Below are 14,462 nucleotides of genomic sequence, written 5' to 3'. Positions count from 1 at the left end.
ATGAGAGGCCAACTGCATTCCAAAAATATTAAGTGAAAAATTCCAGAAGTAAACAATTCGTAATTTTTAAATAGTGTACCATTCTGAGTATTGTTATAATTGTTCTATTTTATTATTAGTTATTATTAATGTCTTACTATGCCTAATTTATAGATTAAACTGTATCATAGGTACATTTGTATAAGAAAAAACATAGTCTAAATAGGGTTCAGGACTATCCCCAGTTTTCAGACACCCACTGGGGGTCTTAGAACATATCCCCTTCAGATAAAAGAGGAGTACTGTATAAATGTATGCTATGTTATACAAAACAATAAAATCTGGCCATTATTGAAAGCACTTAAAAATTATGGACACGCAAAATTTGGTTTAATACTAAACTAAATCACAAAACAATGATTTTTTTCTATTGAAGAGTTCTTAATGCTTCCTATGTACAAATGATATTAAATCTGTTTTTATTAACATGTTCCTTTATTTTCCCACATGATTATAATTTGAGCCATATGTCCAGTACTGGTGAAATTTCTATTTTTCTGGGTTTATGGAAGAGTTGAATATTTTATAAGTATCAATATAAAATTATCACAAAGATAGATATTTCATACATAAGAGCAAAGATGATCTTAAATATTCATATATAGCAATTTTAGTAATGACATCAAAAAATTGTGAAACTAAGTTTACTCTGCTGCTAATGCTATAGCAGGCTACTAGAGAACATCATCTGATATTCTAACAAAGGAGAGGATCATATTTTTCTGAACATTTGAAAATGCCAAAATTTAATAACAGGCTCAGAATAAACATACTCACATTTTTGGCCAATGGCAAATTTGACTGAAACACAGAACCACATCCTGTATTTCTTCAGCTCATCCATAATAACTCCGGGATGACTGACTACACAAGGAGAGAATGGTGACTGGCATTTACCTGTCATACAGAAGCAAGAGGTAATGTTCCCTTGAAGAAGAGGCTCAAGCCACTGTTTCTTCTGTTCCTCACTTCCATACAGGTGCAGAACCTCCATGTTCCCTGTGTCTATATATAAAGAAGGAGTATTTGTTTTGCATTTGAAAATTTATCAATATGAAATCCACAACTTTATGTAGAGAGTACAGAAATGTATCTTTTTAAAGCAAATGTTTGCTAACAAAAATATTTTGAAACATATGGTAAATATAATTTATACTGACAGCATGTCATAAATATTTACAAGCACAGGGCATTTGGTGCATATTTATTCAACTTGTTCTGAATCACAGACTCTTCTTCAGCTCATCCCAATGAAGAATGGCACTAATGACGTCTAACTCAATTAGAACTGAAGGAAACAATTTACTGGCCTAAACCTCGCCTGCTGTATTGCAAATATGCCCTGCTAGAAGTGATTGCAATGCTCCCAGAGAACAATCAACATTGCATGTCCTACTGAGACTCCAGCCCTTAATTCTATCTGCTGTTCCTCAAACACACCCTATGCTTTCTAATTTCCACATATTTGCTTGGGCCAGGCTTTTTCTCAAGTGAAATTCTCCCTGTCCTTCACAAGTAAATTCCTGCTTATGAGCCACCTCCTCTGCAAAGAATCTCTGATTACCCAGTCAGTAATACCTCCTTCCTCTGAACTCACATAACAATTATTTCTATGTACCTCTAACATTGCTCTTACTTTTATGTACCCCATACTACCTAGAAAATACTTCACAATTCTCAAGGATGCTAAAGACAGAATCCCTGCCCTGGAAAGAAAATGGCAGTAGATAACTTCAAAGACCCTCTCTGACCCTTGGAGGGTATTGTTTATAGTACATGATGCACTGTAGTATCGCCCTTGGCTAACAAAGAATTCTTCATGACTGCCATGGAGTAAAATTTTCTAGATGGCTTCCTCTGATTTTCGATTCCTGTCAAATTTCTTAAAATACTGTCTAAAACCTTTCCCTTGAGTGTTGATTATTCAGAAGATTTTGAGAAAACAATTTTCATATCAACATTTACAATGACTTTAAGGATAGTTACTGAAATGCTTATGAAAATTGAGTTGCGTAAGTTAAATCTCTCAAGATGTCTGCACTCTGTTCAGGCACTCCTAACAGAGCCAACATTATATCAACATTAACAAAATTCCTTGTAGATTAACACAGCTTAACATTCTTTTTGACTGAAGGAGAAAATAAGTCCTGAGTTATAATTCATGAAGCTCATTGTTTGTTTTCTTTGCCTGTTTTAAATTCACTGTTACTTTTTATAGTAAAAATAAGGTAAATATTAAATTCAAAATATCCAAAAATTATCAGTTTCTTCCGAAAAGCTCACAAAGTTATCATTTACAGGTTGGGAAAAAAAACTTGGATAAACTACACCAACAAGAAAAATTATTTCCCATTAAAAAAATATCAGACCAGCTCTCTAGATTCCTCCTCTCTGGGCAGGGCATCTCTAAAAGAAAGGCAGTAGCCCCAGTCAGGAGCTTATAGATGAAACTCCCATCTCCCTGGGACAGAGGACCTGCAGGAAGGGGTGGCTGTGGGCACAGCTTCAGCAGACTTCAACATTCCTGCCTGCCGGCACTGAAGAGAGCAGCGGATCTCCCAGCACAGTGCTTGAGCTCTGCTAAGGGACAGACTGCCTCCTCAACTGCCTCCATGCTTCCTGATGGGGAGACACCTCCCAACAGGGGTCGACATACACCTCAAACAGGAGAGCTCCAGCTGGTGTGTGGTGGGTGACCCTCAGGGACAAAGCTTCCAGAGGAAGGAACAGGCAGCGATCTTTGCTGTTCTGCAGCCTCCACTTGTGATATCCAGGCAAACAGGGTTGGGAGTAGACCTCCAGCAAACTCCAGCAGACCTGCAGCAGAGGGGCCTGACTCAGAAGGAAAACTAACAAACAGAAAAGAATAGCATGAACAACAAAAAGGACGCCTACACAAAAACTCCATCTGAAGGTCAACAACATCAAAGACCAAAGGTAGAAAAATCCACGAAGATGAGGAAAAACCAGTGCAAAAAGGCTGAAAATTCCAAAAACCAGAATGCCTCTTCTCCTCCAAAGGATCACAACCCCTCACCAGCAAGGGAACAAAACTGGATGGAGAATGAGTTTGACGAATTGACAGAAGTAGGCTTCAGAAGGTGGGTAATAACAAACTCCTCTGAGCTAAAGGAGCATGTTCTAACCCAATGCAAGGAACCTAAGAACTTTGACAAAAGGTTAGAGGAATTGCTAACTAGAATAATCAGTTTAGAGAAGACCATAAATGACCTGACAGAGCTGAAAAACACAGCACGAGAGCTTCGTGAAGTATACACAAGTATCAATAGCTGAATCAATCAAGGAAAGGATATCAGATACTGAAGATCAACTTAATGAAATAAAGCATGAAGACAAGATTAGAGAAAAAAGAATGAAAAGGAATGAACAAAGCCTCTAAAAAATATGGGATGACGTGAAAAGACCAAACCTAGGTTTGACTGGTGTACCTGAAAGTGACGGGGAGAATGGAACCAAATTGGAAAACATTCTTCAGGATATTATCCAGGAGAACTTCCCCAACCTAGCAAGAGAGGCCAACATTCAAATTCAGGAAATACAGAGAACACCACAAAGATACTCCTAAAGAAGAGCAACCCCAAGACACATAATCATCAGATTCACCAAGGTTGAAATGAAAGAAAAAACGTGAGGGGCAGCCAGAGAGAAAGGTCAGGTTACCCACAAAAGGAAGCCCATCAGACTAACAGTAGATCTCTCTGCAGAAACCCTACAAGCCAGAAGAGAGTGGGGGCCAATATTCAACATTCTTAAAGAAAAGAAATTTTCAACCCAGAATTTCATATCCAGCCAAACTAAGCTTCATAAGCGAAGGAAAAATAAAATCCTTGACAGACAAGCAAATGCTGGGAGAGCTTTTGTCACCACCAGACCTGTCTTACAACAGCTCCGGAAGGAAGCACTAAACATGCAAAGCAAAAACTGGTACTAGCCACTGCAAAAACATACGAAATTGTAAAGACCATCGACACTATAAAGAAACTGCATCAACTAACAGGCAAAATAACCAGCTAGCATCATAATGACAGGATCAAATTCACATATAACACTATTAAACTTAAATGTAAATGGGTTAAATGCCCCAATTAAAAGACACACACTGGCAAATTGGATAAAGAGTCAAGACCCATTGGTCTGCTGTATTCAGGAGACCCATCTCACATGCACAGACACACATAGGCTCAAAATAAAGGGACGGAGGAAGATTTACCAAGAAAATGGAAAGCAAAACAAAAACAAACAAACAAAAAAGCAGGGGTTGCAATCCCAGTTTCTAATAAAACAGACTTTAAACCAACAAAGATAAAAAAAGACGAAGAAGGACATTACATAACGGTAAAGGGATCAATGCAACAAGAAGAGCTAACTATCCTAAATATATATGCACCCCAAACAGGAGCACCCAGATTCATAAAGCAAGTTCTTAGAGACTACAAAGAGACTTAGACTCCCACACAATAATAGTGGGAGACTTTAATACCCCACTGTCAATATTAGACAGGTTGATGAGACAGAAAATTAACAAGGATATTCAGGACTTGAACTCAGCTCTGGACCAAGCAGACCTAGTCGTCATCTACAGAACTCTATACCCCAAACTGACAGAATATACATCCTTCTTAGCACCACACTGCACCTATTCTAAAATTGACCACATAATTGGAAGTAAAACACTCCTCAGAAAATGCAAAAGAATTGAAATCATAACAAAAAGTCTCTCAGACCACAGTGCAATCAAATTAGAACTCAGGATTAAGAAACTCACTCAAAACCGCACATCTATATGATAACTGAACAACCTGCTCCTGAATGACTACTGGATAAATAATGAAATTATGGCAGAAATAAATAAGTTATTTGAAACCAGTAAGAACAAAGACACAATGTACCAGAATCTCTGGGACACAGCTAAAGCGGTATTTAGAGGGAAATTTTTAGCACTAAATGCCCACAGGAGAAAGCGGGAAAGATTTAAAATTGACATGCTAACATCACAATTAAAAGAACTAGAGAAGCAAGCCAAACGAATTCAAAAGCTAGCAGAAGACAGGAAATAACTAAGATCAGAGCAGAACTGAAGGAGATAGAGATAAGAAAAACCCTTCAAAAAATAAATGAATCCAGGAGCTGGTTTTTTGAAAAGATTCACTAAATACACCACTAGCCAGACTAATAAAGAAAAGAGTCAAATAGACACAATAAAAAATGATAAAGGGGTATCAACACTGATCCCATAGAAATACAAACTACCATCAGAGAATACTACAAACACCCTACGCAAATAAACTAGAAAATCTAGAAGAAATGGATAAACTCCTGGACATATACCCTCCCAAGATTAAACCAAAAAGAAGTCAAATCCCTGAATAGATCAATAACAAGGTCTGAAAATGAGGCAGTAATTAACAGCCCACCAACCCAAAAAAGCCCAGGACCAGATGGATTCACAGTCAAATTATACCAGAGGTACAAAGAGGAGCTGGTACCACTCCTTCTGAAACTATTCCAATCAATAGAAAAAGAGGGACTCCTTCCTAACTCGTTTTATGAGGCCAGCATCATCCTGATACCAAAGACGGGCAGAGACACAACAAAAAAAGAGAATTTTAGACCAATATCCTTGATGAACATTGATGCAAAAATCCTCAGTAAAATACTGGCAAACTGAATCCAGCAGCACATCAAAAAGCTTATCCACCATGAACAAGTGGGCTTCAGCCCTGGGATGCAAGGCTGGTTCAACACACGCAAATCAATAAACGTAATCCAGCAGATAAACAGAACCAAAGACAAAAACCACATGATTATCTCAAGAGATGCAGAAAAGGCCTTAGACAAAATTCAACAACGCTTCATGCTAAAAACTCTCAATAAATTAGGTATTGATGGGAAGTATCTCAAAATAATAAGAGCTATCTATGACAAACCCACAGCCAATATCATACTGAATGGACAAAAACTGGAAGCATTCCCCTTGAAAACTGGCACAAGACAGGGATGCCCTCTCTCACCACTCCTATTCAACATAGTGTTGGAAGTTCTGGCCAGGGCAATCAGGCAGGAGAAGGAAATAAAGGGCATTCAATTAGGAAAAGAGGGAGTCAAATTGTCCCTGTTTGCAGATGACATGACTGTATATCTAGAAAACCCCATCATCTCAGCCCCAAATCTCCTTAAGCTGATAAGCAACTTCAGCAAAGTCTCAGGATACAAAATCAATGTGCAAAAATCACAAGCATTCTTGTACACCAATAACAGACAAACAGAGAGCCAAATCATGAGTGAACTCCCATTCACAATTGCTTCAAAGAGAATAAAATACCTAGGAATCCAACTTACAAGGGATGTGAAGGATGTGTTCAAGGAGAACTACAAACCACTGCTCAATGAAATAAAAGAGGATACAAACAAATGGAAGAACATTCCATGCTCATGGGTTGGAAGAATCAATATAGTGAAAATTGCCATACTGCCCAAGGTAATTTATAGATTCAATGCCATCCCCATCAAGCTACCAATGACTTTCTTCACAGAATTGGAAAAAACTACTTTGAAGTTCATATGGAATCAAAAAAGAGCCCACATTGCCAAGTCAATCCTAAGCCAAAAGAACAAAACTGGAGGCATCAGACTACCTGACTTCAAACTATACTGCAAGGCTACAGTAACCAAAACAGTGAGGTACTCGTCCCAAAACAGAGATATAGACCAATGGAACAGAACAGAGCCCTCAGAAATAATGCCACATATCTACAACTATCTGATCTTTGACAAACCTGACAAAAACAAGAAATGGGGAAAGGATTCCCTATTTAACAAATGGTGCTGGGAAAACTGGCTAGCCATATGTAGAAAGCTGAAACTGGATCCCTTCCTTACACCTTACACAAAAATTAATTCAAGATGGATTAAAGACTTACATGTTAGACCTAAAACCATAAAAACCCTAGAAGAAAACCTAGGCAATACCATTCAGGACATAGGCATGAGCAAGGACTTCATGTCTAAAACACCAAAAGGAATGGCAACAAAAGCCAAAATTGACAAATGGGATCTAATTAAACTAAAGAGTTTCTGCACAGCAAAAGAAACTACCATCAGAGTGAACAGGCAACCTACAGAATGGGAGAAAATTTTTGCAACCTACTCATCTGACAAAGGGCTAATATCCAGAATTTACAATGAACTCAAACAAATTTACAAGAAAAAAACAAACAACCCCATCAAAAAGTGGGCAAAGGATATGAACAGACACTTCTCAAAAGAAGACATTTATGCAGCCAACAGACACATGAAAAAATGCTCTTCATCACTGGCCATCAGAGAAATGCAAATCAAAACCACAATGAGATACCATCTCACACCAGTTAGAATGGCAATCATTAAAAAGTCAGGAAACAACAGGTGCTGGAGAGGATGTGGAGAAATAGGAACACTTTTACACTGTTGGTGGGACTGTAAACTAGTTCAACCATTGTGGAAGTCAGTGTGGCAATTCCTCAGTGATCTAGAACTAGAAATTCCATTTGACCCAGCCATCCCATTACTGGGTATATATCCAAAGGATTATAAATTGTGCTGCTGTAAAGGCACATGCACACGTATGTTTATTGTGGCACTATTCACAATAGCAAAGACTTGAAATCAACCCAAATATCCAACAACGATGGACTGGATTAAGAAAATGTGGTACATATACACCATGGAATACTATGCAGCCATAAAAAATGATGAGTTCATGTCCTTTGTAGGGACATGGATGAAGCTGGAAACCATCATTCTCAGCAAACTATTGCAAGGACAAAAAACCAAACACCGCATGTTCTCACTCATAAGTGGGAATTGAACAATGAGAACACATGGACACAGGAAGGGGAACATCACACACCAGGGCCTGTTGTGGGATGGGGGGAGGGGTGAGGGATAGCATTAGGAGAGATACCTAATGCTAAATGATGAGTTAATGGGTGCAGCACACCAACATGGCACATGTATACATATGTAGGAAACCTGCACGTTGTGCACATGTACCCTAAAACTTAAAGTATAATAATAATAAAAATAAATAAATAAAAATTATATTCTAAAACAAAACAAAACAAACAAAAAAAGAAAACCAGTACAAGACAAGGATGCCCTCTCTCACCACTCCTATTCAACATATTATTGGAAGTTCTGGCCAGGGCAATCAGGCAACAAAAAGAAATGAAGGGTATTCAGATAGGAAGAGAGGAAGTCAAATTGTCACTGTTTGCAGATGACATGATTGTATATTTAGAAAACCCCACCACTGGCCGGGTGCAGTGGCTCATGCCTGTAATCCCAGCACTTTGGGAGGCCAAGGCGGATGGATCACCTGAGGTCAGGAGCTTGACACCAACCTGGTCAGCATGGCGAAACCAGCTCTCTACTAAAAGTACAAAAATTAGTCGGGCATGGTGTCAGGCGCCTGTGATCCCAGCTACTCAGGAGGCTGAGGCAGGAGAATTGCTTGAGCCTGGGAGGCAGAGGTTGCAGTGAGCCAAGATTGCACCACTGCTCTCCAGCTTGGGCGAGAAGAGCGAAACTCTATCTCAAAAAAAAAAAAAAAAAAAAAAAAAAAGAAAGAAAAAAGAAAACCCCATCATCTCAGCCCAAAATCTCCTTAAGCTGATAAGCAACTTCTGCAAAGTCTCAGGATACAAAATCAATGTGCAAAAATCACAAGTGTTCCTATACACCAATAATAGACAAACAGAGAATCAAATCTTGAGTGAACTCCCATTCACAATTGCTACCAAGAGAATAAAATACCTAAGAATCCAACTTATAAGGGATGTGAAGGACCTCTTCAAGGAGAACTACAAACCACTGCTCAAGGAAATATGAGAGGATACAACCAAGTGGAAAAACATTCCATGCTCATGGATAGGAAGAATCAATATCATGAAAATGGCCATAGTGCCCAAAGTAATTTACAGATTCAATGCCATCCCCATCAAGCTACCATTGCCTTTCTTCACAGAATTAGAAAAAAAGTACTTTAAATTTCATATGGAACCAAAAAAGAGCCCATATAGTCAAGACAATCCGAAGCAAAAAGAACAAAGTTGGAGGCATCATGCTACCTGACTTCAAACTATACTACGAGGCTACAGTAACAAAAACAGCATGGTACTGGTGCCAAAATAGATATATAAACCAATGGAACATAACAGAGGCCTCAGAAATAATGCCACACATCCAATCTTTGACAAACCTGACACAAACAAGCAATGTGGGAAGGATTTCCATACTGCCCAAGGTAATTTATAGATTCAATGCCATCCCCATCAAGCTACCAATGACTTTCTTCACAGAATTGGAAAAAACTACTTTAAAGTTCATATGGAACCAAAAAAGAGCCCACATCGCCAAGTCAATCCTAAGCCAAAAGAACAAAGCTGGAGGCATCACACTACCTGACTTCAAACTATACTACAAGGCTACAGTAACCAAAACAGCATGGTACTGGTACCACAACAGAGACACAGATCAATGGAACAGAACAGAGCCCTCAGAAATAATGCCACATATCTACAACTATCTGATCTTTGACAAACCTGACAAAAACAAGCAATGGGGAAAGGATTCCCTATTTAATAAATGGTGCTGGGAAAATTGGCTAGCCCTATGTAGAAAGCTGAAACTGGATCCCTTCCTTACACCTTATACAAAAATTAATTCAAGATGGATTAAAGACTTACATGTGAGACCTAAAACCATAAAAATCGTAGAAGAAAGCCTAGGCAATACCATTCAGTACATAGGCGTGGGCAAGGACTTCATGTCTAAAACACCAAAAGCAATGGCAACAAAAGCCAAAATTGACAAATGGGATCTCATTAAACTGAAGAGCTTCTGCACAGCAAAAGAAACTACCATCAGAGTGAACAGGCAACCTACAGAATGGGAGAAAATTTTTGCAACCTACTCATCTGACAAAGGGCTAATATCCAGAATCTACAATGAACTCAAACAAATTTACAAGAAAAAAACGAACAACCCCATCAAAAAGTGGGCAAAGGACATGAACAGACACTTCTCAAAAGAAGACATTTATGCAGCCAAAAAACACGTGAAAAAATGCTCATCATCACTGGCCATCAGAGAAATGCAAATCAAAACCACAATGAGATACCATCTCACACCAGTTAGAATGGCCATCATTAAAAAGTCAGGAAACAACAGGTGCTGGAGAGGATGTGGAGAAATAGGAACACTTTTACAATGTTGGTGGGACTGTAAACTAGTTCAACCATTGTGGAAGTCAATGTGGCGATTCCTCAGGGATCTAGAACTAGAAATACCATTTGACCCAGCCATCCCATTACTGGGTATATACCCAAAGGACTATAAATCATGCTGCTATAAAGACACATGCACACGTATGTTTGTTGTGGCACTATTCACAATAGCAAACACTTGGAACCAACCCAAATGTCCAACAATGATAGACTGGATTAAGAACATGTGGCACATATACACCATGGAATACTATGCAGCCATAAAATATGATGAGTTCATGTCCTTTGTAGGGACATGGATGAAACTGGAAAACATCATTCTCAGTAAACTATTGCAAGGACAAAAAACCAAACACCGCATGTTCTCACTCATAGGTGGCAATTGAACAATGAGAACTCATGGACACAGGAAGGGGAACATCACACCCCGGGGACTGTTGTGGGTTGGGGGGATGGGGGAGGGACAGCATTAGGAGATATACCTAATGCTAAATGACGAGTTAATGGGCGCAGCAAACCAACATGGCACGTGGATACATATGTAACAAACCTGCACATTGTGCACATGTACCCTAAAACCTAAAGTATAATAATAAAATTTAAAAAAAAAGGATTTCCTATTTAATAAATGGTGTTGGGAAAACTGGCTAGCCATATGCAGAAAGCTGAAACTGGATGCCTTCCTTACGCCTTATACAAAAATTAACTCAATATGGATTAAAGACTTAAATGTAAGACCTAAAACGACAAAAACCCTAGAAAAAAACCTAGGCAATACCATTCAAGACATAGGCATGGGCAAAGACTTCATGACTAAAACACCAAAAGCAACGGCAACAAAAGCCAAAATAGACAAACGGGATCTAATTAAACTAAAGAGCTTCTGCACAGCAAAAGAAACTATCACCAGAGTGAACAGGCCACCTACAGAATAGGAGAAAAATTTTGCACTTCATCCATCTGACAAAGGGCTAATATCCAGAATCTATAAAGAACTTAGACAAATTTACAAGAAAAAACAACGAACCCCATCAAAAAGTGGGTGAAGGATATGAACAGACACTTCTCGAAAGAAGACATTCATGAGCCCAACAAACATATGAAAAAAAGCTTATCATCACTGGTCATTATAGAAACACAAATCAAAACCACAATGAGATACCATCTCATGCCAGTTAGAATGGCGATCATCAAAAAGTCAGGAAACCACAGATGCTGGAGAGGATGTGGAGAAATAGGAAAGCTTTTACACTGTTGGTGGGGGTGTAAATTAGTTCAACCATTGTGGAAGACAGTGTGGTGATTCCTCAAGGATCTAGAACCGGAAATACCATTTGACCCACCAATCCCATTACTGGATATATACCCAAAGGATTATAAATCATTCTATTATAAAGACACATGCACATGTATGTTTATTGCAGCACTATTCACAATAGCAAAGACTTGGACCCAATCCAAATGCCCATCAATGACAGACTGGATAAAGAAAATGTGGCACATACACATCATGGAATACTATGCAGCCATAAAAAAGGGATGAGTTCCTGTACTTTGCAGGGACATGGATGAAGCTGGAAACCATCATTCTCAGTAAACTAATACAGGAACAGAAAACCAAACACTGCATGTTCTCACTTGTAAGTGGGAGTTGAACAATGAAAACACATGGACACAGGGAGGGGAACATCACATATCAGTGCCTGTCGCAAGGTGAGGGGCTAGGGGAGAGACAGCATTAAGAGAAATACCTAATGTAGATGACAGCAAACCACCATGGCATGTGTATACCTACGTAACAAACCTGCATGTTCTGCACATGTATCCCAGAACTTGAAGTATATAAAACAAATACCAGCCCAAAGGCCCCCAAATTTTCCAGTAATAGCTTTAGAATTAAAGTTGCTATTTTCAACATTCCAATATACAATGTTGTACGACTTAACGAAGGGGGGAAAAGGGCAAACTGGAAGACTACATATGTTTCCCATATGTTTTATAACTATTTGGGAAATGATCTGGGTGACTTGAGTAGAAATTCATCTTTCATACTTAAGAAACCTCTCGAAGTATTTACTCAACATCAATTATACTGCCTTCTTCATCTGCTTTGGAAATGATCCAAAATGCAATGCTTGAGGCCTTCATGGTATCTCCACCACAAAGAGAAAACGCCTAGTTTTCTATTTATAGTTTTACACAACTCATTTGCTTAGGAGAGTTGCTCATCATTTCTTAGAGCAAATCTCTGTCCAATTTTAAAATTTCAGCAATTTAGTTATCTCATTTAGGCAGTACAGCTGATGGACTCATGAAATTTTAATGCTAGAGAAAAATCCATGACCATCTAGTGAAAAGTGAGTTCACAGGTCAAATTATAAAATAGTGGCAGAGCTGAATCTGCAAGAGAAGTCTTTGGTAGCATTCTTTTTCATATTATGATCCATTAGTGCATCATGAAATCAACTTAATGGAATATAGCTAGCATTCTCTAAAAAATGAAATAGAACAAAATAGAATGCATTAGATTAGACTCAGTGGAAAATATCCAAATGCACTTGCATGTAGTAAGATAAACTCTTGTTTTGTGAAACTTTTGTTTCAATAATATACATCTATCCATCCATCCATCCATCCATCTATCCATCCATTCATTCTGAACATATACATACACCTATATATTCTACAAATTGGGTCACAATATAAAATATAAAATGTATTTCTTACTATGAGTAGCAATCAAAAATGTTTTAAACAAAAAGACTACCCATTCAGTTCCCTTTCCACAAAATCATGCTACCTTTGTAGAATGATGTAATAGCCTTACACAGTTGAGATGAAATCTTTAGAAGCTCTGTGAATAGACTTTACTTTTACAGTAGCTTATTATTGGATTACAATGTAGTAGAGCAGTAATTTGATAAATCAGTGTTTAGAAAAGAGAAAATCATTTCAGGGACAAGTTCAACCATTATCAGAAATCTACCAACTATTTTAATGATGCCAAAGCAATGAGACAAAGTCCAGTGTGGAAAATCCAGACTGTGTTCTGTCTCAGAAGTCCAGTACTGTCTTATATACCTCTCTCTGGCAGCCTGCATTAACTTATTTTTGGTAGAGCTTTAGCACCAGGGCCATGCATAAACACAGAAAGCAATACTGAGGCCTATCTTGTGCAGGGATGGGCCTGCCATTCGATATTGTCCCATAATCATCCTACTACAAATCAAGTGCTAGCCCTTGACTGGTAGCATTAGGATAATCAGAGTAATTTGAAAAAAAAATATTCCCAGGGTCTACCCTAGATATACTGAATCAGAATCTCTAGGGATGGAGGCTGGGAATCTAGATTTTTCAAAGGTTCTTTAGGTGGTTCTTCTGCAAATCCAGGTTTGAAGATACCTCCTATAGACTATGTTCCAGGTTTACTCCTTTCATTTTACTTTTTAAAAAATTGGCCTCCTACCTTCATCTTTTCAATTTGATTTTCACCTCAAAATCCTTGGAGGCATCCTTGACTCTTCCATTAATACCCCATATCCAATCAGGATATCCTCATGGCTCTACCTTTAAAATATATTTAGAATCTTGCTACTTATCACCCACTACACTACTACCACCCCAGTCTAAACCACCATTATCTCTCACCGGGATTGCTGCCGCAGACTCTCTGCTTCCTTCTTACCCTCCTTTGGTCAATTCTCAACATAGCAGTCAAGGTGATCCTTTCAAAACTGAAGTTACAACTTATCACTAATCTGCTCAAAATTCCCATTGGCTCATCCTTTCAATGAAGGTATAAGCCCCTCTTATTTGCCCTATAAAGCTCAAAATGTGAGGCCCTTGCCTCTCTGATCTCTTCTCCTACTATTATTTTCCTGGCCACACTGGCCTCTGGTTATTACTGGAATACATCAATCACATTCTTGCCTTTTCTGTTCCATCTACTATAAGAACTCTTTCCTTGGCCGGGCGCAGTGGCTCACGCTTGTAATCCCAGCACTTTGGGAGGCCGAGGCGGGCGGATCACGAGGTCAGGAGATCGAGACCATGGTCAAACCCCGTCTCTACTAAAAATACAAAAAATTAGCCGGGCGTGGTGGCGGGCGCCTGTAGTCCCAGCTACTTGGAGAGGCT

At 38.7% G+C, this 14,462-nt stretch overlaps 1 protein-coding gene across 1 annotated transcript in view; it reads right to left on the bottom strand.

Moving 5' to 3' along the window:
• ACAD11 (acyl-CoA dehydrogenase family member 11) overlaps positions 1 to 14,462 on the bottom strand; it is a 101,321-nt gene that overhangs the window by 49,430 nt on the left and 37,429 nt on the right. The window contains exon 12 of the mRNA XM_003265228.4: positions 937 to 1,044. Within this exon, the coding sequence (XP_003265276.1) occupies positions 937 to 1,044 (108 nt within the window). The remainder of the gene's footprint in view (positions 1 to 936; positions 1,045 to 14,462) is intronic.

The sequence above is a fragment of the Nomascus leucogenys genome, chromosome 8 (genome assembly GCF_006542625.1).
Source record: "Nomascus leucogenys isolate Asia chromosome 8, Asia_NLE_v1, whole genome shotgun sequence".
NCBI lineage: Eukaryota > Metazoa > Chordata > Mammalia > Primates > Hylobatidae > Nomascus > Nomascus leucogenys.
The sequence above is the reverse complement of the archived record's forward strand: the minus strand, read 5'-3'. Positions and strand labels throughout refer to the sequence as shown.